This window comes from Oncorhynchus gorbuscha, linkage group LG14 (assembly GCF_021184085.1).
Source record: "Oncorhynchus gorbuscha isolate QuinsamMale2020 ecotype Even-year linkage group LG14, OgorEven_v1.0, whole genome shotgun sequence".
Taxonomy (NCBI): Eukaryota; Metazoa; Chordata; class Actinopteri; order Salmoniformes; family Salmonidae; genus Oncorhynchus; species Oncorhynchus gorbuscha.
Window position 1 is genome coordinate 33,701,304 of NC_060186.1, and position 25,766 is coordinate 33,727,069.

General features: G+C 42.3%; 2 protein-coding genes across 2 annotated transcripts in view; both read left to right on the top strand.

Annotated features, from left to right (window-relative positions):
• col4a3 (collagen, type IV, alpha 3) overlaps positions 1–14,414 on the top strand; it is a 112,084-nt gene extending 97,670 nt beyond the window's left edge. The window contains exons 38-52 of the mRNA XM_046297829.1: positions 62–188; positions 365–445; positions 542–643; positions 944–991; positions 3,634–3,819; positions 3,942–4,072; positions 4,425–4,497; positions 4,855–4,926; positions 7,259–7,384; positions 9,273–9,371; positions 11,152–11,364; positions 11,646–11,823; positions 12,315–12,429; positions 13,082–13,254; positions 13,489–14,414. Coding sequence (XP_046153785.1) covers positions 62–188; positions 365–445; positions 542–643; positions 944–991; positions 3,634–3,819; positions 3,942–4,072; positions 4,425–4,497; positions 4,855–4,926; positions 7,259–7,384; positions 9,273–9,371; positions 11,152–11,364; positions 11,646–11,823; positions 12,315–12,429; positions 13,082–13,254; positions 13,489–13,579 — 1,815 coding nt within the window. The 3' untranslated portion in view covers positions 13,580–14,414. The remainder of the gene's footprint in view (positions 1–61; positions 189–364; positions 446–541; positions 644–943; positions 992–3,633; positions 3,820–3,941; positions 4,073–4,424; positions 4,498–4,854; positions 4,927–7,258; positions 7,385–9,272; positions 9,372–11,151; positions 11,365–11,645; positions 11,824–12,314; positions 12,430–13,081; positions 13,255–13,488) is intronic.
• Positions 14,415–19,907: 5,493 nt separating this feature from the next.
• LOC123994819 (somatostatin-2-like) lies at positions 19,908–25,035 on the top strand. Its single transcript, XM_046297830.1, has 2 exons — positions 19,908–20,176; positions 24,661–25,035. Exons 1-2 carry the CDS (start codon positions 20,030–20,032, stop codon positions 24,862–24,864), a joined length of 351 nt encoding a protein of 116 aa, XP_046153786.1. The 5' UTR covers positions 19,908–20,029; the 3' UTR covers positions 24,865–25,035.
• The last annotated feature ends 731 nt before the right edge of the window (positions 25,036–25,766 follow it).

Here is a 25,766-nt window from a genome sequence, read left to right on the forward strand (position 1 = left end):
TCTTGCATTCTTTCTTTCTTTCCTTCCCACTTTCTCATATCTCTCTTCCTCTTTCTTTCAGGGAGTGCCAGGGTTTCCAGGTTTTCCAGGAGAGAAGGGGGAGATGGGTGTAGCAGGGAGGTTCGGAACCCTGGGGGCCATTGGCCCCACAGGACCCAAGGGAAGAGAAGGACTACAGGGATCACGAGGTCTCTGTCGCCCACCAAATAGCAATCACTGTGCCGTACATGCAAACCCACACAAACTCCTCAGGAAATAATTTAGAATAACTACTGCAAAAACAACTTTCCACATACATGCCCAAATGCACTCACACACACACTATATTTATTCTCACGGTATCTGTATCTCACGTCTTTCTTAGGACCTCCGGGACCAGCCGGGGAAAAGGGCATTAATGGTCTCCCAGGCAATGCTGGCTGTCATGGCCAGAATGGCCTTCAAGGTCATTTATAATGCATGTCCACACCTACTGAAATGCCATTAGACTTTCCGTCTGTGTGTGTTTGTGATCCTATTAAGCACTGCCTCTGTGTTACAGGGAGCCCAGGATTGGCTGGTGACCCAGGGACTGCAGGCCCCAGAGGTTCCCAGGGTAGAGACGGCATCCCTGGCCCAGCAGGAGAGAAAGGAGACATGGGAGGTCAGAGAACCCTACTACTTTCAGATAAAAGGGTTCCAAAAGGGTTCTTCAGCTATCCCCATAGGACATTACTTTTTGGTTCCAGGTAGAACCCTCTGGGTTTAGGTTCTAGATAACACCTTTTTTTTCTAACAGTGTAAAACACTCCCTCCAGGGTTGGGGTCAATTCCAATTGAAGTCAGTCAATCCAGGAAGTGATTTGAATTTAAAATGTGAAAATTTAAAAAACGTTTGATATAAATAGCCCTTACACATTCACAGAAATGATATATCTGTGTTGATTGTCTGTTCTCTCTACAGCCCCTGGCATTGGACCAAAAGGCACAGACGGACAGACGGGCCAATCTGGTGAGTCTGTGTTACACACAGATACACTACATGGCCAAAACTATGTAGACACCTGCTTGTTGAATATCTCCTTCCAAAATCATGGGCATTATTTTGGAGTTGATCCCCCCTTTGCTGCTATAACAGCCACCACTCTTCTGAGAAGACTTTCCGCTAGATGTTGGAACATTGCTGCGGGGACTTTTTACGTTCAGCCACAAGAGCATTAGTGAGGTCGGCACTGATGTTGGGCAATAAGACCTGGCTCGCAATCGTCGTTCCAATCCATCCCAAAGGCGTTCGGTGGGGTTGAGGTCAGGGCTTTGTGCAGGACAGTAAAGTTCTTTCACACCCATCTCGACAAACCATTTCTGTATGGTCCTCGCTTCGTTCATGGGACATTTTCATGCTGAAACAGGAAAGGGCCTTCCCCAAACTGTTTCCACAACGTTGGAGGCACAGAATCTTTTAGAATGTCATTGTATGCTGCAGCTTTAAATTTCCCTTCACTGGAACTAAGGGGTCTATCCTAAACCATGAAAAACAACCCCAGACTATTATTTCTTCTCTACCAAACTTTACAGTTGGCACTCTGCATTGTGGCAGGTAGCGTTCTCCTGGCATCCGCCAAACCCAGATTTGTCCATTGGATTGCCAGATGGTGAAGCGTGATTCATCACTCCAGAGAACGCAATTCCACTTCCAAAGTCCAATGGCGGCAAGCTTTACACAACTGCAGCCGATGCTTGGCATTCCACATGGTGATCTTAGGTTTGCGTGCGGCTGCTCAGCCATGGAGACCCATTTCATATAGCTCCCGATGAACAGTTCTTGTGCTAACGTTGCTTCCAGAGGCAGTTTGGAACTCGGTAGTGAGTGTTGCAACTGAGGACAGACAATTGTTATGCGCTACACGCTTAAGCACTTGGTGGTCCTGTTCTGTGAGCTTGATGCTCTTAGAAGTTTCCACTTTACAGCAACAACAATTATAGTTGACCGGTGCAGCTCTAGTAGGGCAGAAATTTGACGAACTGACTTGTTGGAAAGGTGGCATTCTATGATGGTGCTAAGTTTACAGTCACTGAGCTCTTCAGTACGGACCGTTGTACTTCCAATATTTGTCTATGGAGATTGCATGGCTTTGTGCTCAATTGTATACACCTGTCAGCAACAGGTGTACCTGAAATAGCTGAATCCACTAATTTGAAGGGGTGTCCACATACTGTAGTTGCATGCATGTGTTTTGTTGTACAATATAGATGTCGTGTCTCTGTCGATGATAAAATGATATGACATGCTATTTTATCAAATTGATTACCTAACGTTTAATTGATTACATGATTGAATTAAACCATGCAACAATTAAACCATTAATAACCTGGGGTACCACGAAAGCATTAATTTACATAGAGTGGTTATCTCCCGAATCCACTCTCTTAAAGATCTGAATATCTTTTATATCAATAGCAGTGAATTATTCATTGTCACCTTATTCAGTCTCATTCTGATGGTCGTAAAGTACTTGCTTATAATGCACGAACCCTGGCTAAAAGTTCAATCAGCAATACAAAAATTGGCTTTATTATTTATTTACTAAATGCCTAAATAATCACACAGAATTACATATATATGCACAGGATAGATTGATTACTAAATCGATTACATATATACTAGATTACTAGATCGATTACATATATATGCACAGGATAGATCGATTACTAGTAATCCTTTACATCGATTACTAATTATGTCATAAGAAGCCCCATCACAACCTTTTCAGCGTGGTGATCGTCACCTCCACGTGATCTGGTCTCATGTAAATTCCGTTAGATAGAGTAGTCGTTCAACCATTCGCAACCACAGCTCACGCCAGGGTTTGCTTAGTCTAACGTGAATATGGTCACAGGGGGCTTTTGTACTGTGGAAGTGAAGGGCGTGTGTCATCCCTCTCCAACTAATGTCTGTTCACTTGGGTGTGGCCACTGAGTGAGCATAACTTTACTTATGAAAACAATTCTCTCATGTAGAAGCTAAAATCACATTTCATCTTCTCACAAATAGTTTCATATTTAAACATTTAAATTGCACAACAATTCCATGTGAATCTGATAGCTAGAATGTGTAGACTTTCCAAGATACAATTTATGTCGTCCTATCATCAGATATAATGTCCCAGGCAACAACTGATCTGACATCATATTCTTTAAGTGCCAACAGACCCTTTCAACTGGTTGAGAACGGGAAATATTGTTCCATTCCCCAACATTTTGAAGCTACCATAATCTCAATATGTTAACAAAGGGCTTTCCAAGAGTCCATTCTGTAGAGTGGAGAGAAAAGGGGGAAAGGTATTTATGGGGGGGCCATAAACCTCACCCAACAGAGCAACGTCATGACGATAGCATATACCATGTAAACCATGTGTGCGTACCAATAATATCTCCTGTCATCTCTGTGCTAGTTAGCGACGTTTGCTCTGTTCAAATAGCATGTTGTTTCGAATGTTAAGACAGTGAAATGGGGTTAGTAAAGTCACCTCAAGGATCAGCAGCTCTGGGTCTCTCAACCTATAGTGCTACCAGATGGTAATGGTTCCCTCCCAAGAGTTGAACGCTACAAAAAGATATCCCTTCACTGATCTGTTCATCTGACTGTTTCTGTAGGACTTAAGGGGGATGTGGGGATACCTGGCCGCTTTGGCCCTCCTGGTCCCTCAGGGCTTTTGGGGGACATTGGACCTCCAGGCCCCCCTGGTCCTATGGGACTGTCTGGAAGTCCTGGCCGGGATGGAATGTGCTTTGAAGGGCTAAAAGGAGACCGTGGACAAAATGGTGTCCCTGGACCCCAAGGTGTGTAGGCTGCATCACAAAGGATACCCTCTTCCCTACTTGTGACTAGAGCCATCTGTTTAATTTTTTTGGCTTCATTGCTTCCATGACCTCTGAGCCTGCTCCCCGCTCTGTGTATTTAGGTATGCAGGGGCCACGGGGACCTCCTGGTCCACCAGGACCTGGCTTTAAAGGAGATAAAGGGAACAAAGGTGCCATGGGTCTCCTGGGTACACCTGGGTACAGAGGAGACACAGGGGTACAGGGCAGACCGGTGAGTCACACACCACTGATTTACTCACCCATGCTTTAAGGTAGACTCCGTGAGATGACATCATCATAAAAGTTGGGCCAACTTCCCACCGATAGCCAGATATCCACATAAATTGTTGCCCCTTCCCAATGTGAACGTGTAACAAGGGAGAGTCCACACATGAAGAGCCGATAATCATAATTCATAAAGATGTAACCTTGCACACAGACACGTGAATTAGGGGTGAAGTTTCCCCTAACTACAAATCTAGTAGCATTTCCCCCTCCCCAATCCTAACCTTAACCAGTAGTGGGGAAAATGCAAAACTGACCCAAGACCGAATGGGTGTGCTGAATAGGATGTGTATTCACAGGGTAATGATGGCAGACCAGGTGGTTTGGGAGTCAAAGGGGAGATGGGACAGTTAGGAGACATCGGACCAAACGGTAATAACCAATCTGACACATTATTAACACATTATTAACTCCATACTTTCAGAATGTAATTTATGTTACTATACTGTAGGCCAGAGCTGCAACCTTCATATGGGGAAGGCAATCCATAATGTTACTGTGGCAATCCAAAATTTGACTGTAGTCTCAGACCGAAATACTTGCACAACTGTTAATGACATGCTCTAGTCAGCAACTCTTACTGTATAGCAAACATCTCACAACATCCTATACTGTAGTGTTATTTATTTGTGCAGTTATCTTAACTACTAAATCAGTGTCAATGGATCAACCAATGTCCTTTTTATTGTGTTTTTTTACAAATATATGACACAATGTGTGGTGTTTCAGGTCAGAAAGGAGATGCAGGACCTGCCGGACCTGTAGGTTGCCTTGGACAGAAAGGGCAGTCTGGAGCACCAGGTAGGATGAGCACTCACACCTATGGTACTGAGTTTTTCCTGGTCAGGACACATGGTCAGTTACGTTGGGCCCTCCAATGGACTCGAACTGACCAGGAATTCTGTAAAAATGGCTGCCGTTTTACAGGCTCCTAACCAATTGTGCTATTTTGTGTTTTTTTTTAATTGTTGGTAACTTATTTTGTACATAATGTTGACGTTACCATCTCTTATGACCGAAAAGAGCTTCTGAATATCAGAACAGCGATTACTCAACTCGAACTGGACAAAGATGTTTTATTTAATGTGTCTAATGCGAAGGATATAATGCTAGCTCCCAGACCAAGGCCCAAATCCCCATCATTCGTATGAAGAAAATAAGGAAGTACAGGGGGTGGAGATCAGGGTGCCTTGTGAAAATTTGTCGGCGAGTGGTTAACCCGCCTCTACAATCCATTCTATTGGCCAACGTGCAATCACTGGAAAATAAACTGGATTAAGCTCCGTTCAAGACGATCTTACCAACGGGTCAATGAAAACTGTAATTTCTTATGTTTCACCGAGCCGTGGCTGAACAACGACGCAAATAATATACAGTTGGCTGAGTTCTCCGCGCATCGGTAGGACAGAACAGCTACGTCCGGTAAGACTAGGGGTGGGGGTGTGTGTCTATTTGTCAATAACAGCTGGTGCACAATGTCTAATATTAAGGTAGTCTCGAGGTATTGCTCACCTGAGGGAGAGTACCTCATGATAAGGTCATAAGCTAACAAGAAAATGCTCATTCAGAAGCATCTCTCCTAGTGGCCAGGGACTTTAATGCAGGCAAACTTAAATCCGTTTTACTTCATTTCTACCAGCATGTCACATGTGCAACCAGAGGAAAATAAACTCTAGACCACCTTTACTCCACACGGGGCGGCAGCGTAGCCTAGTGGTTAGAGCGTTGGACTAGTAACCGGAAGGTTGCGAGTTCAAACCTCCGAGCTGACAAGATATCTGTCGTTCTGCTCCTGAACAGGCAGTTAACCCACTGTTCCCAGGCCGTCATTGAAAATAAGAATGTGTTCTTAGCTGACTTGCCTGGTTAAATAAAGGTAAAATAAAATAAAACATAGAGAAGCATACAAAGCTCTCCCTCGACCCTCCATTTAGAAAATCTGACCATAATTCTATCCTCCTGATTGCTGCTTACAAGCAAAAACTAAAGCAGGAAGCACCAGTGACTCAGTCAATATGGAAGTGGTCAGATGACGCAGATGCTACGCAACAGGACTGTGTTGCTAGCACAGACTGGAATATGTTCATTGGCATTGAGGAATACACCACCTCAATCACCGGCTTCATCAATAAGTGCATCGATGTCGTCGTCACCACAGTGGCCATACGTACATATCCCAACCAGAAGCCATGGATTACAGGAAACATCCGCACCGAGGTAAAGGCTAGAGCTGCCGCTTTCAAGGAGCAGGACACTATTCCGGGCGCTTATAAGAAATCCCGCCATGCCCTCAGATAAACCATCAAACAGGCAAAGCATCAATACAGGACTAAGATTGAATGCTACTACACCGGCTCTGACGCTCGTTGGTTTTGGCAGGGCTTGCAAACTATTAAGGACTACAAAGGGAAACCCAGCCATGAGCTGCCCAGTGACACGAACCTACCAGCCTTTTATGCTCGTTTCTAGGCAAGCAATGCTGAAGCATGCATAAGAGCACCAGCTGTTCCGAATAACTGTGTGATCACGCTCATCATAGCAAATGTGAGCAAGTCCTTTAAGCGGGGCCAGACGGATTACCAGGACGTGTATTCCGAGCATGCGCTGACCAACTGGCAAGTGTCTTCACTGACATTTTCAACTTCTCCGTGTCAATGTCTGTAATATCTACATGTGTCAAGCAGACCACCATAGTCCCTATGCCCAAGAAAGTGAAGGTTACCTCCCTAAATGACTACCCTAGCCATGAAGTGCTTTGAAAGGCAACACCATCATCCTGGAAACCCCATACCCACTCCAATATGCATACTGCCCCAACAGATCCACAGATGACGCAATCTCAATCGCGCGCCACACTGCCCTTTCCCAGCTGTACAAAAGGAACACCTATGTGAGAATGCTTCTTCGGTTGTCCCCATAGAGGAATACTTTGAAGAACCCTTTTCGGTTCCATGTAGAACACTTTCCCCATAGGAACCCATAAGTGTTTTTCCTGGAACCAAAACGGGTTCTTCAAAGGATTCTTCTATGGGGACAGCCAAAGCCCTTTTTGGTTCTAGATAGCACCTTTTTTCCTAAGAAAGTGCAGTTGCACTAAGTGGTTATCCTGAGGTTTGATGGTGCTGTTTTGCAGGGCCTAGGGGGAAAGATGATCTCACCATGGTCGTACTGATCCCCGGAGAACAAGGGCTGCCGGGTGACCTGGGGGGCAGAGGAGAGCCTGGACCCACAGGAGCTCAGGGACGCAACGGACCACCAGGTACATGAATGGATTGTGTGTATGGTGTGGGTGTGAGCTGGTGTGGGTTTGTGTGCATGCATGGCTGTGTGTGTGGGTTTCCTTGAGATGTCTGATGTGTGGATTACTCTCACCCTAAAGCTCTAACACAGCACTCAAATGAATGCAAAAGTATACAGTGCATTCGAAATTTATTCAGACCCATTTACTTTTTCCATATTTTGTTACGTTACAGCCACATTCTAAAATTGATTAAATAAGACAATTTCCCCATTAATGTAAATGCAATATCCGATTATGACAAAGTGAAAACAGGTTTTTAGACATTTTTGTCTATAAAAACAGAGATACCTTATTTACATAAGAATTCCAATTTGTAAGTCGCTCTGGATAAGAGTGTCTGCTAAATGACTTAAATGTAAATGTTAAATGTAAATTCAGACCCTTTGCTATGAGACTCCAAATTCAGCTCAGGTAAATCCTGTTTCCATTGATGATCCTTGAGATGTTTCTACAACTTCATTGGAGTTCACCTGTGGTAAATTCAATTGATTGGACATGATTTGGCAAGGCACACACCTGTCCATATAAGGTCCCACACATGACAGAGCATTTCAGAGCAAAAACCAAGCCACAAGGACAAAGGAATTGTCCGTAGAGCTCCGAGACAGGATTGTATCGAGGCACAGATCTACGGAAGGGAACCAAAAAAATGTCTGCAGCATTGAAGGCCCCGAAGAACACAGTGGCCTCCATAATTCTTAAATTAAAGAAGTTTGGAACCACTTGGCCAAACTGAGCAATCGGGGGAGAAGGGCCTTTGTCACGAAGGTGACCAAAAACCCAATGGTCACTCTTACAGATCTCCAGAGTTCCTCTGTGGAGATAGTTGTCCTGTTGAAAGGTCCTCCCATCTCTGCAGCACTCCACCAATCAGGTCTTTATGGTAGAGAGGCCAGAAAGAAGCCACTTGTCAGTAAAAGGCACATGACAGCCCACTTGGATTTTGCCAAAAACAACCTAAAGGACTCTCAGACGATGGAGAAACAAGATTCTTTGGTTTGATGAAACCAAGATTGAACTATTTGGCCTTAATGACAAGTGTCACATCTGGAGGAAATCTGGCACAATCCCTATGGTGAAGCATGGTGGTGGCCGCGTCATGCTGTGGGTATGTGCTTAGGGACGACCCTAAGCACACAGCCAAGGCAACGCAGCAGTGGCTTCGTGGCAAGTCTCTGAATGTCCTTGAGTGGCCCAGCCAGAGCCCGGACTTGAACTCAATCAAACATCTCTGGAGAGACATGAAAATAGCTGTGCAACGATGCTCCCCATCCAACCTGATATAGTTTGAGAGGATCTGCAGAGTAGAATGGGAGAACTCCCCAAATACAGGTGCGCCAAGCTTGTAGTGTCATATCCAAGAAAGCTGTAATTGTTTCCAAAGGTGCTTCAACAAAGAACTAAGTAAAGGGTCTGCATTCTTATGGAAATGTTATATTTCTGTTTTTATTTTTTATATAAATGTGCAAACATGTCTAAGAACCTGTTTTTGCTTTGTCATTCTATGGTATTCTGTGTAGATTGAGGGGGAAAACAATTCAATACATTTTAGAATAAGGCTGCAATGTAACAAAATGTGGAAAAAGTCAAGGGGTCTGAATACTTTTCGAATGTACTGTACATTATCTATGAAATGCTTGAGTAACTTTGACATTTAAAAGATAATCATGCAGATTTGACGTTTTCAACCATCTGTGATCATGCCTAATCAGTGTGAAATCCACTAACCACTACATAGGTAGATGACACAGTTCCTCATAGGCATCAAACTAATGTGTATCAAGGATTCACTCATCAGTATTATGTCCAGTTCATCACTGAAGCCATGTGTTATTGTCCCCTGCAGGACTCCCAGGTCCAAAAGGTGTCTTGGGCCTAGATGGGCCAATAGGACTGCCTGGATTCCAGGCAGCCAAGGGAGACAGAGGGTTCCCTGGACCACAAGGTGGGCTTAATGGACAACCTACTAATCAAATGTACAACAAATCATGTGTACAATCACGCAGTACAGTGTACTGCAAGCAGTTAGGCAGTTACACCAGCGGGCCCTGGTGGCATTTAAAATATAAATATAAATATATAAATTCTGTATTTGGTAATACATTAATAAAACCAAAAACTTACCTTGAAAGAGTTGCAGTGTTGGATAGCCTTTACCAGCTAGCTAACATAACATGACATAGCATTCCTCTCTGTTTGAGTCAGGTTGTTGAGTAGGCTAAATTAGCTGCATTCGTTTGCAAAGTAAGTAAAAGGCGACTAAATACTTTATTGCACCACTGTACATATGAAATGGGTAAAACAGTATTTAAACCTTATTAAAGTAACCAGAGTTCATTGACTATATACATAGGGTCTCTAAGGTGCAGGGTAGAGTACCGGGCGGCAAGTAACAGTGACTAAGTTCAGAGCAGGGTACTGGGCGGAGGCCAACTATTGGGAATATTTAACAGTCCCTCTTTCTCACACTCTGCTGCTTCTTCTTCATTTTTTAAGAAATTAATTTGTTTAAAACTTTTCTCTCTTTTTGAGTCAACTACTCACCACATATGCCCTGCAGTGCTATCTAGCTGTAGCTTCTTCTCTCAGTACTAGATTCTCTGATCCTTTGATTGGATGGACAACATGTCAGTTCATGCTGCAAGAGATCTGATTACTGTGTAAGTCTATGGAAGGGGGTGAGAACCCTGAGCCTCCTAGGTTTTGTATTGTGAAGTCAATGTACCCAGAGGGAGATGGAAAATAGCTGTCTTCTGGCTACACCATGGTGCTGCCCTAGAGGGTGCTGTTGAGGCTACTGTAGACCTTTTTCTCAAAACAGTGACCCTTTACTCCGTACACTGTTGAAGCACCTTTGGCAGCGATTACAGCATCAAGTCTTCTTTGGTATGACGCTACAAACTTGGCACATCCCCATAGCATGATGCTGCCACCACCTTGCTTCACCGTAGGGATGGTGCCAGGTTTCCTCCAGACGTGACACTTGGCATTTAGGCCAAAGAGTTCAATCTTGATTTCATCAGACCAGAGAATCTTGATTCAGTCTTTAGTTGCACTCCAAGTGGGTGGTCATGTGCCTTTTACTGAAGAGTGGCTTCTGTCTTGGCACTCTACCATAAAGGCCTAATTGGTAGAGTGCTGCAGAGCTGGTTGATCTCCACAGAGGAACTCTAGAGCTCTGTCAGAGTGACCATCAGGTTCTTGGTCACCTCCCTGACCAAGGCCCTTCTCCCCCGATTGCCCAGTTTGGCTGGGCAACCAGCTCTACACAGAGTCTTGGTGGTTCCAAACTTCTTCAATTTAAGAATGATGGAGGCCACTGTGTTCTTGGGGACCTTCAATGCTGCAGAAATGTTTTGGTACCCTTCCCCAGATCTGTGCCACGACACAATCTTGCATCAGAGCTCTACAGACAATTCCTTAGACCACTGACATGCACTCTGAATTGTGGGACCTTATATATATAATATATACACAGGTGTGCTCCTTTTCAAATAATGTCCAATCAGTTGAATTTGCTACATGTGGACTCCAATCAAGTTGTAGAAACATCTAAAAAATGTGGAAAAAGTCCAGGTCTGAATACTTTCGAAGGCTCTGTATACCAGAGGCTCCTCATCCATACATGGAATCTTACTTATTATCCCTGAATGGCTCAATTACAGAGTGCGCAAAAGTGTTAAACAGTGTCTGTGAAAAGAGAGTCCATGGGATTGTTTCCTCAGGTATCCAAGGTGAGCAGGGGACTCCAGGAGCCAAAGGCCCCCGGGGCTCTCCAGGTCCTTACTTTGCCGGGCCAATAGAGGACGGCTTCCTATTCACCCGTCACAGCCAGAGGCAGAATGTGCCCCAGTGCCCAGGGGGCAGCAACTTCATCTACTCCGGATACTCCCTCCTCTTCATCAACGGCAACAACAGAGGTCATGGCCAGGATCTGGGTATGAGTACACACACACATGTGCATGCGCATCCATGCATGGATGCACATATAAATACATACACATGCACGCATTCACACAAACACACATCCACACACACACACACAGATATCCATGAACATACACTATATAACCCAAAGACAGACACACAGTCTCCGGTGAAGAACCCACTCCCTGCCGTTCTGTTTGATAACAGAGCAACGGTTCAGTCTCCTGGATATGCTGCTGTCTGCCCAAAAGAAATACATTGATTCTATTTCTCTGGTTTGCCCGCTGTCCAGGTACACTGGGAAGCTGTCTGCCTCGTTTCTCTACCATGCCCTTCTTATTCTGCAACACGGACAGCACGTGCCGCTACGCCTCCCGTAACGACTACTCCTACTGGCTGTCCACGGATGAGGCCATGCCAAGCGACATGGCCCTCATCTCTGGTGGTTCACTGGAGAGCTATGTCAGCAGGTGCTGCTCTAGTTTACACTGGTTTGAACAGATTGTCCTAGACATAACACAGGAAGGAACTTGATTTTCACTCCATATGTAAATAAGGGAAATCCCCACTCTGCTGGGTAAAATGCCCCTGAGGGGATGTATTGAATTAAATTAGGGTTGCAAAATTCTGGTAACTTTTTCCAATATCCAGAAATCCCAGTTGGAAAAGTGTGAAATCTTCCGACCAGGATTTTTTGAAAACCTGGGAATTTTGTAAAAGTTATCGCAATTGTGCAAAACTGAAGTGTCATTGACAATTATGCTGGCATGACAAGTTTCCTTGTCTGCCCAAGCATGTTCTTCAGAGTCAATGTAATGTCTGTTTATGAACCGATGTGTACTGTGTATGTATGTACTGTGTATACAGTATGTATTTTTTTAAACTGGCAAATAAAATCAATCAATCAATCATAGCGTATTTGCACTGTATTATAACTTGGTGGTCTCTCCCTCTCTTTCAGGTGTGCAGTGTGTGAGACCAAAGCAAACATCATCGCTGTTCACAGTCAGACCAACCAGATCCCTGTTTGTCCACGGGGCTGGCTCTCTCTCTGGGCTGGCTACTCTTTTGTCATGGTAGGAACTACAGTCTGAGAAAGAGGAACACTTGTATGGATGGATTAATTCCGTAGCTGAATGGAATGCAACTACATTTTTACCTGAACAGAATTTTTACCTGATCAGCAAAAACTCAAGGCCAGGAAGAAATCTAGGCCATAGTATAATGGCGGTTAATTAGTAACTGAAAACTATGCTTACTTGCTTATGGTGACGCAATGCCATAGCAATAGAGAGGCTAGAGAAGGGGGCAAGCAACCGGAAGGTTGCTGGTTTGAATCTCATGTCTGATAGGGAAAAATCTGATTGAGAGTGTGCCAGAGGGTTGCTGCCATCAGTGTCCTTAGATGCCATCACCTGCCGTTGTACCCGTAAGCAAGGCACTTAACCCCTAAACTGCTCAGCGAGCGCTACTACTCCACCCTCTTCAACCAAGGGCTGGATTCAATCCGTAGTGCTGAAGTTCGGATTTACAGCATGATTCAAAAGATGCTCCGTTCTTAGACTAGTGTCTCTGCAAATTTTATCCACAAATGTCTATAGGGTGGCATATGTCCAGAGCCTTGGTTTGCAGAGCCTTGGTTTGCAGGTAATAGAGCTCTTCTGCTAAAGATGACATTCTGTCCTATATCATATCATATCATGTAATATATGTCATGTGTGTTCACAGCAAACAGGGGCTGGAGCGGAGGGCTCTGGCCAGCCCCTGGCCTCTCCGGGCTCCTGCCTAGAAGAGTTCCGGAAGATTCCCTTCATTGAGTGCCATGGGCGAGGGACATGCAACTACTACACTGACTCCTACAGTTACTGGCTGGCCTCCCTGGACCCCGAAAACATGTTCAGGTAAAACAAGCATAGTTATTCATTATACAGTGCACATTTACCCAAAGTAACTTTATCGAGTACTCTAGTGAGTGCCGTATGCAGACGTTCATATTAATTTGAAAACCATGTCTCAGTTAGTTCAATAATTATATAAGTGACTTTGTGCATACAGCTGCAACATCGCAGCAGAGTACTCATCAATGCATTGCTGTAATGTGGTCTGACGTATGCTCACACTTCTTCCTCCCGCAGTAAACCCAGGCCTCAGACAGTGAAGGGAGACTGCCCGGGTAGTATAGTCAGTCGTTGTCAGGTCTGTATGAAGCAATGGCAGCGACCCTAAGAGCTGAAGAACTGATGGGGAATGAACTGGAGATGCACCTCCCACTATCAGCCACTGTAGGGCAACAAAGAGATTGATTCATTCTTGCATTTCAATCATGGTGCTTCCTGGGAGACCAAAGGATGTCTCAGTTCTTACAAGTGCTGATCCTCGTTTCCATGTTTCCTCCCCTCCAGTCCTCTCCTCGCCTCACTTTGACGTTTTCAGCAAGGGAAGGACAGAAGGAGAGCGCACAAGGAAACTAGGAAATACTATTGAGATGCAACCCAGTAGTGGCCTCTGCTCAATCTGCCGTTTTGTTCTCAGTTTTACGGCTTGTCTGTATTTTGTTTGTATTGTTAAACCACTGGACTGTTTTACGGTAGATGGTCAGTGTGATCCAGGGCTAGATTCAATCAGTTCAGCATTAAGCCGTGATAACCGACAACTGCTTAGCATAATCATGCGATGAAGGAGGTGTAACTGCGTTGGAGCCGATGGCACTATCAAATTCATGTTTTTTGATAGCTCCAAAAGTTAATATGTTGTCACGTGCTAGCAAAGCAGAGGTCCTGGGTTTGAGCCTCAGTGTGAGACAAATCAGGAGGAAGTGGTTCTTGCTAATCAAGCAGTGTGATGTCAGTAGCAGTGGTGGCGTGACCCGGATGCACAGTTGGGCTTAGGTCGACAGCTGGGGTCACTCTCTTTCAAGCGAGTTTAGAAGGGTTGAGGTTGGAAGTTTACATGCACTTAGGTTGGAGTCATTAAAACATTTTTTCAACCACTCCACACATTTCTTGTTAACAAACTATAGTTTTGGCATCTACTTTGTGCATGACACAAGTAATTTTTCCAGCAATTGTTTACAGACAGATTATTTCACTGTATCACAATTCCAGTGGGTCAGAAGTTTACATACACTAAGTTGGCTGTGCCTTTAAATAGCTTGGAACGTTTCAGAAAAATGTCATGGCTTTAGAAGCTTCTGATTGGCTAATTGACATCATTTGAGTCAATTGGAGGTGTACCTGTGGATGTATTTCAAGGCCTACCTTCAAACTCAGTGCCTCTTTGCTTGACATCATGGGAAAATCAAAATAAATCAGCCAAGACCTCAGAAGAAAAATGGGTAGACCTCCACAAGTCTGGTTCATCCTTGGGAGCAATTTCCATACGCCTGAATGTACCACGTTCATCTGTACAATAATTCTGAAAAAGATATCATGAATCCTTCATACATCCTTTGGTTGTTGAAAGCATCTACCCGCTCTGACAACGTAACTTATAAACATTGATAAATCATGTTAAACATAAAGACACAAATAACATTTGTTTTCTTTTGGAATTCATGATTTCAAGCTCAAATGATTGATACCATTGAATAATTGTACAGTAAATGCCTCTTTAACAGCTGGTCCAGGGTAAAATGGTTGTTTAACTCAATGGTAAGGAGTAGGACGGGGTTGAGAAAGAGATGACCCTAGAACAGATGTTAACAGCAAAATAACCATAACCTTGTTGTGTATTATGCTAACTTATAGTACACAAGTATAAACACCATGGGACCATGCAGCCGTCATAGCACTCAGGAAGGAGTCGTGTTCTGTCTCCTAGAGATAAACGTACTTTGGTGCGAAAAGTGCAAATCAATCGAACAAGAGCAAAAGGACCTTGTGAAGATCCTGGAGGAAACAGCTACAAAAGTATCTATATCCACAGCAAAACGAGTCCTTTATCGACATAACCTGAAAGGCCGCTCAGCAAGGAAGAAGCCACTGCTCCAAAACCGCCATAAAAAGCAAGACTACGGATTGCAATTGCACATGGGGACAAAGATCGTACTATTTGGAGAAATGTCCCCTGGTCTGATGGAACAAAAATAGCAGGATGAATTCTGAAGTGTTTAGGGCTATATTATCTGCTCAGATTCAGCAAAATGCTTCAGAACTCATTGGACGGCACTTCACAGTGCAGATGGACAATGACCCGAAGCATACTGCGAAAGCAACCCAACACTTTTTTAAGTCAAAGAAGTGGAATGTTCTGCAATGGCGTTGTCAATCACCTGACCTGAATCCATGCATGTCACTTGCTGAAGGCAAAACACCCCAAGAACAAGCAGGAACTGGAAACAGTAAAGGCCTGGCAGAGCATCACCATGGAAGAAACACAGCATCTGGTGATGTCTATGGGTTCCAGACTTCAGGCAACCAAGTATTAAAACTCACAATTTAAGTTATGATTGTTAGTTTGTCCAGTTACTTTTGAGCCCCTAAAATTGGGGGGCTATGTATAAAAATGGTTGTAATTCCTACACGGTTCATACAATAATTTTGACAAAACCCTTAAACTAAATATGAAAGACTTACACTTAAAGCACATATTGATTGTTTCCTTTCAAATCTATTGAGGTGGCGTACAGAGCCAAAATGATGCAAATTGTGTCACTGTCAAAATACTTATACCCGACTTGATTATATAAATAATGACACTCAAAAATCATTCAACAAAATAATAATGATTTATATCAGCCTTATCAAGGTCTGGATTCACACTTTCCAGTGTTTGAACTTGTAATGGCATGGGATGTTTACTAATGCGACTTGGTGTATAAAGTTGGGAGCAGCTTGTGGATTTGACAGCTCCAATGCAATTGCACCACCGACACGGCCCTAAACAAAACAAATGATATGCTATGCAGTTGTTGAATATTGTGGGTTAATGCTGAACTGATTGAATCTAGGCCCCAGTCTTTTTTATACATTTTAATGGAAAGTTAACTGCCTGACAAAGTTTCTGACTGCCTGATGGCTCTTGTTGGATGCTATGTAACAAGGAGGACGAATGCTGTCTTCACACAAAAGTCAAAAATAATACCTAATGTGTTGTGCAAAAGTAAAATACGCACACAAAAAAAAGATCTAAAATAATACACAATTCATGGTGCAAAAGTGAAACATGCTTTTAAAAAGAGTGATCATCTTTTGCACCTTTCCCTCTTTCACATTTAGTCAAATAAAAATATGAATTTCCCTCTGAATCCAGAGATGTTTTGCAGTGTGCATAGCCTCTCCTTCTCCTTACTGCTACTACTGCTCCATTACCTACAGCATGCTGACTGAACACATTTTGGCTGGGCAGAAACAACTTTTTCGCATGACTGGATACACATTTGAATGAAAAGTTAAGATTGAATTCCACCACTTCATTATCTCCAGCACCATACCACATATGTGCAAACGGCACGTTTTACGGTCTGTAGTAAAATGATAAGAAGAAAGGGTCCTAAGAAAGTGTCACATGATGATGTCATCAACAGTAAAAAGCAATAATGTTGTTGTAAATAATGAATATACGTTTAAAAGTGGTGGAATTCCACTTTAACTGTCTGGCCAGTTACCTGATGGCCTGTTTGTTTGTTGAATGTTATGTTGTCCATTGGGTGCTATGAGTATGCTAGCAATCTGGTAGAAGATTGGTACCTTATTGGGGGTACCCCAAAGCTAATCTTAACCATTAGGGGGATGAAAGAAGATGATCAGTCAGTTACAGATCAGCCGTTAAGGCCAGACAGCTGAACTAGGATCAGTTTTGATATCTGTAATTGAGTTTTGAGGGAAAAGCATTATAATTTCACTTAAAGCCAGCAAGTATAATGCACTGTCATAAAAAAATATATGATACTCTAACAATATCTTAGTAGCATCTCAGTGATCCTGAGTTATTAACAATATTTTTGAGTCACATAGAAAGATTGAACAGATTTATCTGTATAAAAGATTGAGAGCCAATACATGCTTATAAAAAGTCATATATGCATTATACCGACATAAGTAAAGTATTACCAAAAAAGCATTTAGCAATGAAACGTGTCGCTCATATCACTAGATCTGATTTCATTAGAAGTTCTTAGTAACTTTATCTTACATTTCTAAACACTGTAGTTGGTTGAATACTGATATATACCCACAATGGACATAGAGCAATTATGTTGTAATAATCACTTTGTCAGGGAGATATTGAAAAATATGATTAAGCATTTGTTAACATGCTCTCAACTTGGCCCTTTAAAAAGATTGAGCTTAAGTGTAGTATTTATATGGAGAGATACAGTTATCATTATTTCACTGTCCATTGGCGTGTTGCATAAAATAAAATCTAGACTCTTTCTATGTATTCTTTCCAATGGAACCATGGCCACTGTGTTGATCACATTTAATACCAAAGTGAGTTGGCTATGCATTTCCATTTTATCTGTACAATAATATCACCTTGGTTTCCTTATAGCTTTCCAATGTTGTGCCTTGCCTCCAGCCTTTTAACTGACATATTGTACCAAGTGCTTCCTTACTTTTCAAACAAAATATTGTACTGTACTTGACACAAACAAAAGCAATTCAGATAAATACCCAGAAAAGTGTTGTCTTAATGAATTAGTGGATACTGTTGCACTCTTTTGTATAACCTATGTACTTCATTAACATTGTGTTCCGATGCTCATTTCTGTGTGGTGAATGTTGTCAGCCTTGAGTTGAATGGTTTTCTGTTCCAGGAGGTGCTAAATTAACACAAAGGTACAGGAATGACTTAACTTTCTGCCATACTACTGTGTATATCATCTACTGTATCATCTTAATTTATCTCAGCCAGAAGCATAGGGGTATGATAACTTAAACTGCCATGTATAACTGCGCATGGAAATGAACTCAAAGGTCGCTCTTGTTATTCTGTATTGCAAGCAGCAGCCACATGTATTAAACCAATAAGGGTTTCAGACCCCATTGCATGCCCAATGGTTTTCCCTCAATGGTTCTAATGAACCGAAACAGTTCAGAATGTAATATGTCTGGGTTCATCACACCTGTCTGTGTGTTTTCTGTGCATGCTTGTGTGCTGTGGTGGAAATTATTTCTGCATGTGAAAGACAAGCCTGGCTTCACCCCTCTCTGGGTACCAGGTGACTGAGCCCCGCTGAGGGAGGAAGTGCAACTGCCAACACCAGAGTCCAAAGGGATACATTCTAATAACAAGCATATCATATAAGCATATTATCCGGATAAGACATCTTAATTATCTATGTTAACTAATTCTGATTATTCCGCCACAGTGTGATTGTGCGACTGTGTGTGCGTGCATGTGGGTCCGATGCAAATGTTCTGTGCCGTTGAAATGCTGCAACCCATAAATGTAATTTACATGTCCTTTTAACAAGCCTCAAGCTCTGCTATACCATTAATCATACAGTTGTACAGTTAATCTGTAATTTCCAAGCTCAATAGTGTAGTTGTAACACAGTTAGAGAAATGTAAGTAGGCATGACAATATTTAATTGTAATAAATGAGTGTTCATTTTTCCCTGCTAGTTTATATTGTTGACATTCAATGAGTTTTTATGAAGAAGTATACTATTGTGTTTTTTCCTGATCAAAATTGCAATAATGTCGTCCACCAGCTGCAATTAAGCCTGGGGATGAGGGTTAAAATTGCATTGACAACGTCCGGCAAAGCTTATTGTAATTTATGTCTGTAATCCATAGCCACAGGGGAGCAGTGAAGAGCTACAGTAAAATTTAACACAGTGGCAATATCTACAGTATGATGCAGCTTTTTGTGCAAATAAGCAGATAGAAAAATATGTATCCTATTAATTAGATTGAGTCTGATATAAAACATTTGGTTTTATTCCAAGACATTCTATGTAATGCTGTCTGAGGGATATTATTCCTTTCAGAATAGGCTTTTACAAATATGCAAATCACACTTCAACAAAATACATATCCACAATCCTGTATGCAAGTGCAACGGTAGGGTTTATACAATGTTTACCTCGTAATTCTTGGAAACTGTGTTAACCATTGCAAACTAAATTATGTTAATATTGTATGTAAACCAAGCCTAATCAGTTGATTTTACTGATCCCACAATGGCGATATATGTTGGTAATTAATTAACCCACCAAAAATCTGCTAGAGGAATCTTTTGTTTGGCAGACTTCCGTGATGTCATCACATAAGTTTAATATTTTAAACTTAAGTGATGACTCCTGCTTCCTGTTTATAAAGGCTTTTAATGAAGCAGACATTTTCTGGTTGTATTTGACTTAGATTAGCCGTGTGTGCTAAATCCATATTGGCTAACTGTTTTATTGTCGCGCCTCCATATTAAATCAACACGTCTCAGAGGAGCTGCCTTTGTGACGAAAAGAAAGCAACCAGTGTTTCTAAGTGGTTTACAACACTGCATTCCATCATCGCCGGGCAGCCCCCCACGCCCTGACAGGCCACTTGTCACTTAACCCAGGAAGCAGAGTGATGAGCTGAGAGGGCAAGCTCTTTATAAGAGCCCCACAGAACCCCATCAACAGTACCAGGCCTGCTCCATACCGACTGATCCAGATCCAGCATAGCCCGGTCCAGCTCAGCTCGTCTCACCGCGTCTCATCCCTGCAAACAAAACCCAGCTCTGTTGGAGATGAAGGTCTGCCGAATCCACTGTGCCCTGGCCCTGCTGGGTTTGACCCTGGCCATTTGCAGCCAAGGAGCCGCCTCGCAGCCCGACCTGGACCTCCGCAGCCGCAGACTCCTTCAGAGGGCTCGTGCCGCTGGCATTGCCACACAGGTATGCAGCCTACGGCACTGGCACACACCACAGGCGGCTGGTGACACCTTCATTGGGGGGAACGGGCTCATAGTAATGTCTGCAATGGCATAAATGGAACGGTATCAAACACATTGTTTCCATGTGTTTAATACCATTCCATTCACTCCCCTCAGCAGCCTCCTGTGGCCCACACATACCAAACAAAGAGGGCTCAAAAGAAGGAGGTCCATACCAGAATAAATAGGACAGCTACGTTATTGCGCTCACAGGATTACACTATTCAAGTGAGGTGAGGTGTTCACGCAGATAGCATGCACTGCTTGTGTCATGACACAAAATAATGTGTACAGTAGGGTACAACTCACACAACTATTCAGGGAACACCACTAATGACACTATGAGAATGTGTCATTAGTAAAACAGGTACAGCATAGTCCACACTGTAACATACAGTACACTGCCCTTTGCTTCACAGTGGAACAGACTTACACACCTACCCACAATGGAATTCAGTTAAACAGTCTGTGCTCAGGTTATCACATTCTCAGACACAAACTATACACATACTAGGGTAGGGCATAGACTCACTACAGCTAACAGGTCTGGTGTACCTCTTTAAATCAGGCAAATTCAAATCTGGACCTCAAATCAGTTCTACGGTTGATTTTCATTATTCCTCTCTAAACAAGGACTGATTTAGACCCGGGACACAAGTTGGGTGCAAATAATTATCAGGTTGAACAGAAGACCAGCAGCATGCAGGACCTCCAGGCTCAGATTTGATTACTCCTGGACTACAAGTAATAACTTCAGTTGTCATGCCAAAACATGCAAGTATGAATGGGGTCTGACAGTTATATACAGTAGAAGTGCTGTTTTAGTTATATACTGTTATTGTATACAGAACTCCCATCCCATAAGTGTTTTCTCTCATTCTTGTGTTGAAGACATGATTTGGAATGGTTTGGTTAAGGTCATTGTTGGTAGACAGAGTCAACACACTCTCTAAAAGGACCCACTAGGCATAAACTGGTTGAATCAACTTTGTTTCACTGTAATTTGTCAATGTCTTGTGATGTGGAATCTACATGGGAAAATGCACTGGATTTTTAAAAAGTCAACGTAAACTGTTGTTTTGAGGGTGATATTTCAACCACAGGATTATGTCATCATGGTAATCAATTAAATTAATTGTTGCCCACTGAGCGCAATCAATTCAATGTTATTTATAGTGCATTTAAAATTTGATTTGATTTAGTCATATACTTTAAGTTAGATTTTAGTTTGAGATGGAAATGTGAATCCAACATATCAATTATTAATTTGTAGACAAACTGGAATGAAAGTCTGTGGCACAGGTGGAACTATCCAAGCAGAATTAGCATCTCCTTCAAATGTTGATATTTGGTTGTGTTGACAACCAAACACAATTCAATATCACCTTTGAAATACAATAGACAGCCTATTAACTTGTCGACAAGTTATATGTTGAATTTACGTCTCCAATTTAAAGAATTTGATTAAACCAGTGGCTCAGATTTCCTTCAGCGCGTGTTTTGTTGCATTGTAAACCAAACACAATTCAGTATTACTTTTGTAATTACAGTGAATAGCCTAAAGTTAAGGCTATCTTACAAACTAATGTAACATTTAACCTTAACATGAGTAAAACATCCATGGCCACATTTTGAGGTTACTGTAGCTATAAATATCTATGTAATCATATAAAGTATGCATGTTCAAGATAGCATGCATAGGTCTTCGCAGGTCTGTGTTGATTTTGCTAAAGAAATTGCTATAATATTCTGAGCAGAATCTAGAACCGCATTGATCACTTACTTGCACCATGTACTTTTAATGTAATCTCAACTGCAATCCAGGTAATTTGGTTCTGCTATTAGATGAAGCACAGTGATACATTAATCTGATGTATGAATAAACAACATTTCTGACATTGTATTCCCATTTGAACTTTGCTGTGCTTTTAAATGGTTGAAAGAGCAGTTAGGTGACAACCCGAACAAAAATCAGACATTGTTTTTCCATTGGAATTTAGTGTGCTTTTAGATGGTTGAAATCATAGTGTTAATACATTGGAAATTCAACACATTTTGGGCTTTGGGTGAGTGAGTTGGAATCTCATTGATCACTGTCTCAATTACCCAATTATCCAAGTTGAAATGATGTGGTGTACCCAGTAGGGAGTTTGTGTCTCTTAGTTCATTCTGTGTCACAGACACATCCATCTGCATAGAAGACACTGTGAAAATGCAGTTGTTACATGTAATAGGGGTGTGAACTCCAATAGACAATGATATTTCTCAAGAAGGAGATTTCCATCATTCCCTCCTATGACTGACAATCACGTCTGTCTGAATGCCACTTTCTCATACTAATGACTCACTAGTTAAGGTCATTGACCGCTCACCCAGACAGTGCATATTGCAGCACCTCATCTAGAACATTTCTCATTATACAAACTAAATTTTTTTTTTTTTTTTTTCACCTTTATTTAACCAGGTAGGCTAGTTGAGAACAGGTTCTCATTTGCAACTGCGACCTGGCCAACATAAAGCATAGCAGTGTGAACAGACAACACAGAGTTACACATGGAGTAAACAATTAACAAGTCAATAACACAGAGAAAAAAAGGGGAGTCTATATACAATGTGTGCAAAAGGCATGAGGAGGTAGGCGAATAATTACAATATTGCAGATTAACACTGGAGTGATAAATGATCATGTACAGGTAGAGATATTGGTGTGCAAAAGAGCAGAAAAGTAAATAAATAAAAACTGTGGGGATGAGGTAGGTGAAAATGGGTGTGCTATTTACCAATAGATTATGTACAGCTGCAGCGATCGGTTAGCTGCTCAGCTAGCTGATGTTTGAAGTTGGTGAGGGAGATAAAAGTCTCCAACTTCAGCGATTTTTGCAATTCGTTCCAGTCACAGGCAGCAGAGTACTGGAACGAAAGGCGGCCGAATGAGGTGTTGGCTTTAGGGATGATCAATGAGATACACCTGCTGGAGCGCGTGCTACGGATGGGTGTTGCCATCGTGACCAGTGAGCTGAGATAAGGTGGAGCTTTGCCTAGCATGGCCTTGTAGATGACCTGAAGCCAGTGGGTCTGGCGACGAATATGTAGCGAGGGCCAGCCGACTAGAGCATACAAGTCGCAGTGGTGGGTAGTATAAGGTGCTTTAGTGACAAAACGGATGGCACTGTGATAAACTGCATCCAGTTTGCTGAGTAGAGTGTTGGAAGCAATTTTGTAGATGACGTCGCCGAAGTCGAGGATCGGTAGGATAGTCAGTTTTACTAGGGTAAGCTTGGCAGCGTGAGTGAAGGAGGCTTTGTTGCGGATTAGAAAGCCGATTCTTGATTTGATTTTCGATTGGAGATGTTTGATATGGGTCTGGAAGGAGAGTTTGCAGTCTAGCCAGACACCTAGGTACTTATAGGTGTCCACATATTCAAGGTCGGAGCCATCCAGTGTGGTGATGCTAGTCGGGCATGCGGGTGCAGGCAGCGATCGGTTGAAAAGCATGCTTTTTTTACTACCAAACATGAAAAAGCCACTGGAACTGTTTGTATGCTGTTGTGTGTTTTTGTACACACAACAGTTATCTGTTCTTAATTATCTGTTGATGGAAAACAAATCCTTCTCTATCCACCCCTCCATTTTCTAGTCAATCAGTTGGCTGGATCAGTGTGCTACAGCAATGCTTTCGTTCTCTGTGCAGATAGGGCTGATTCCGATTTAGGAATATAAGCCTTTCCTACGCACATCTAAGCATTTGGTTTTCAGACTTACCTTATTCAGGCGAGTAACGTGTTCTGCAGGTGTGGCTACTATTTTGATTTGTTTTACCTTGCGCACTCTGAATACATGTAATTCAACCTCTGAAAACCCTCCCACTTGCTGGCCAACAAATGTTCAGTATATTTATCTTCAGTCATCCCTTTAAATACGGTGTACCTTTTAATGATTATTTCATTGACAAACTCAATAGAATACATTGAGAGAAGGAACGGGTTTAGAATCTATGCATCTTTGTCTCACAAAATATATAGATTCATAAAAAATACAGTGGTTTGATTCATTCCTTATCTGTAGATACACCTCCACCACATCTTATTTTCTTAGATCTCCACTCCGAATAAATAGCAGGTGAATATCATGCTATTCTCATGCTTAAATTCAAGGTCAGAATACGCATAGAGAAAAGTGCATAAAAACCAGCGCTTTTAACTGAGGTCGGAATCGGGCCATAATGAGACAAGAAAACTAACACTGACTGCCTTAATGTGGAGGTGACTACATTTGTGTGTGTCTGTGTGTGTTTGTGCACACACATGAGATTCACTTTGTGTGAGTGTATTTTGCTGTATGTGCACGTGTAGGTTTGTTTTTGCTGTTGTTGATATTAGCTTGTACCGATGTGTATATGTGTCTGTTTATATTCTCCCAAAGTATGTGTGTCTTTCCTGCATGTAGGAGTGGAGTAAGCGAGCAGTGGAGGACATTATATCCCAACTGTCCTTGCCTGAGGCCCAGGAAAGTGAGGTGTCCCCAGCGGGGGCTAAAGAGGACCTGCGTGTGGAGCTGGAGCGCTCAGTGGGCAACCCCAACAACCTTCCCCCCCGTGAGCGCAAAGCCGGCTGCAAGAACTTCTACTGGAAGGGCTTCACTTCCTGCTGAGGGAAAAATAAACCGACCACCTTATGACATGACGCTGCCAATCACGTCACACCGCCAACTTACACCTGACGAATGCAGCCAATCAACAGTTAGCTGTGCCCGATGACGGTTCTTGAAATCAACAGAATGATGTACCTGTCTAATTTGTGAAATAAAGATAAAATAATTGAATTTCAGTGGGTCAGTTCTTTGATAAACTCTTATTTGCATTACCAAAGAAAAGGTTTGGTTGACATGCCCTTTATTAATTTATGCATGCATCTAGTACTGGCTGATGTAACACACTGACAAATACAGTCACACTCAAACACTCACACTAACACTAGGCTAGTGAATGGCCAATCTTTAAAAAGGGCTTTAGTATTTGATATACCCCTACTTGAGGTTGAACTAAACACAATCATGTTTTTTCACATACTTAACGTCTCCCATTTTTTAAATGGATGGTTGTAAATAAATATTGTACTGCAACAGTGGTTAAATTGATAGATATTCTGTCACACCCAATATCAAAACATGCAGGGGGGGCACATAAGCTCATGTAACCCAATATTACAAGCTCTGATATTGCTAAAATGTGGAATACAAGTTGTCAGTTGCCTACACTACAAACACAAATAAACAGCATTAGGATATCTTGATGCACCCTGGAAATACACTATATACAGTACTTGTAAACACAGAGATACAATAGGTGGAAATATCAACTATGAATATTTGTGTTGAATGTAAGTTTTACATTTTAGTAGGTTTTAGTAGGTGATTAATAGACACTTTCCAAGTAAAAATTGCTCTCATTTAGTGCTGTATGGTGCTGCTTGACAAACATGCAGTTAAACATGTATGTTGAGGCTACTGTAATCTAATCGGCTGTAAGGAAAACAAGTGGGCTAAGAGTGGAA

What these genes read in the sequence shown, in the direction of transcription:
- LOC123994819 (XM_046297830.1), top strand. Translation starts at nt 20,030, where the DNA reads ATGAAGGTCTGCCGAATCCACTGTGCCCTGGCCCTGCTGGGTTTGACC. An exon ending in CCGCTGGCATTGCCACACAG is followed by an intron (nt 20,177 to 24,660) that starts GTATGCAGCCTA and finishes TCCTGCATGTAG; the next exon opens with GAGTGGAGTAAGCGAGCAGT.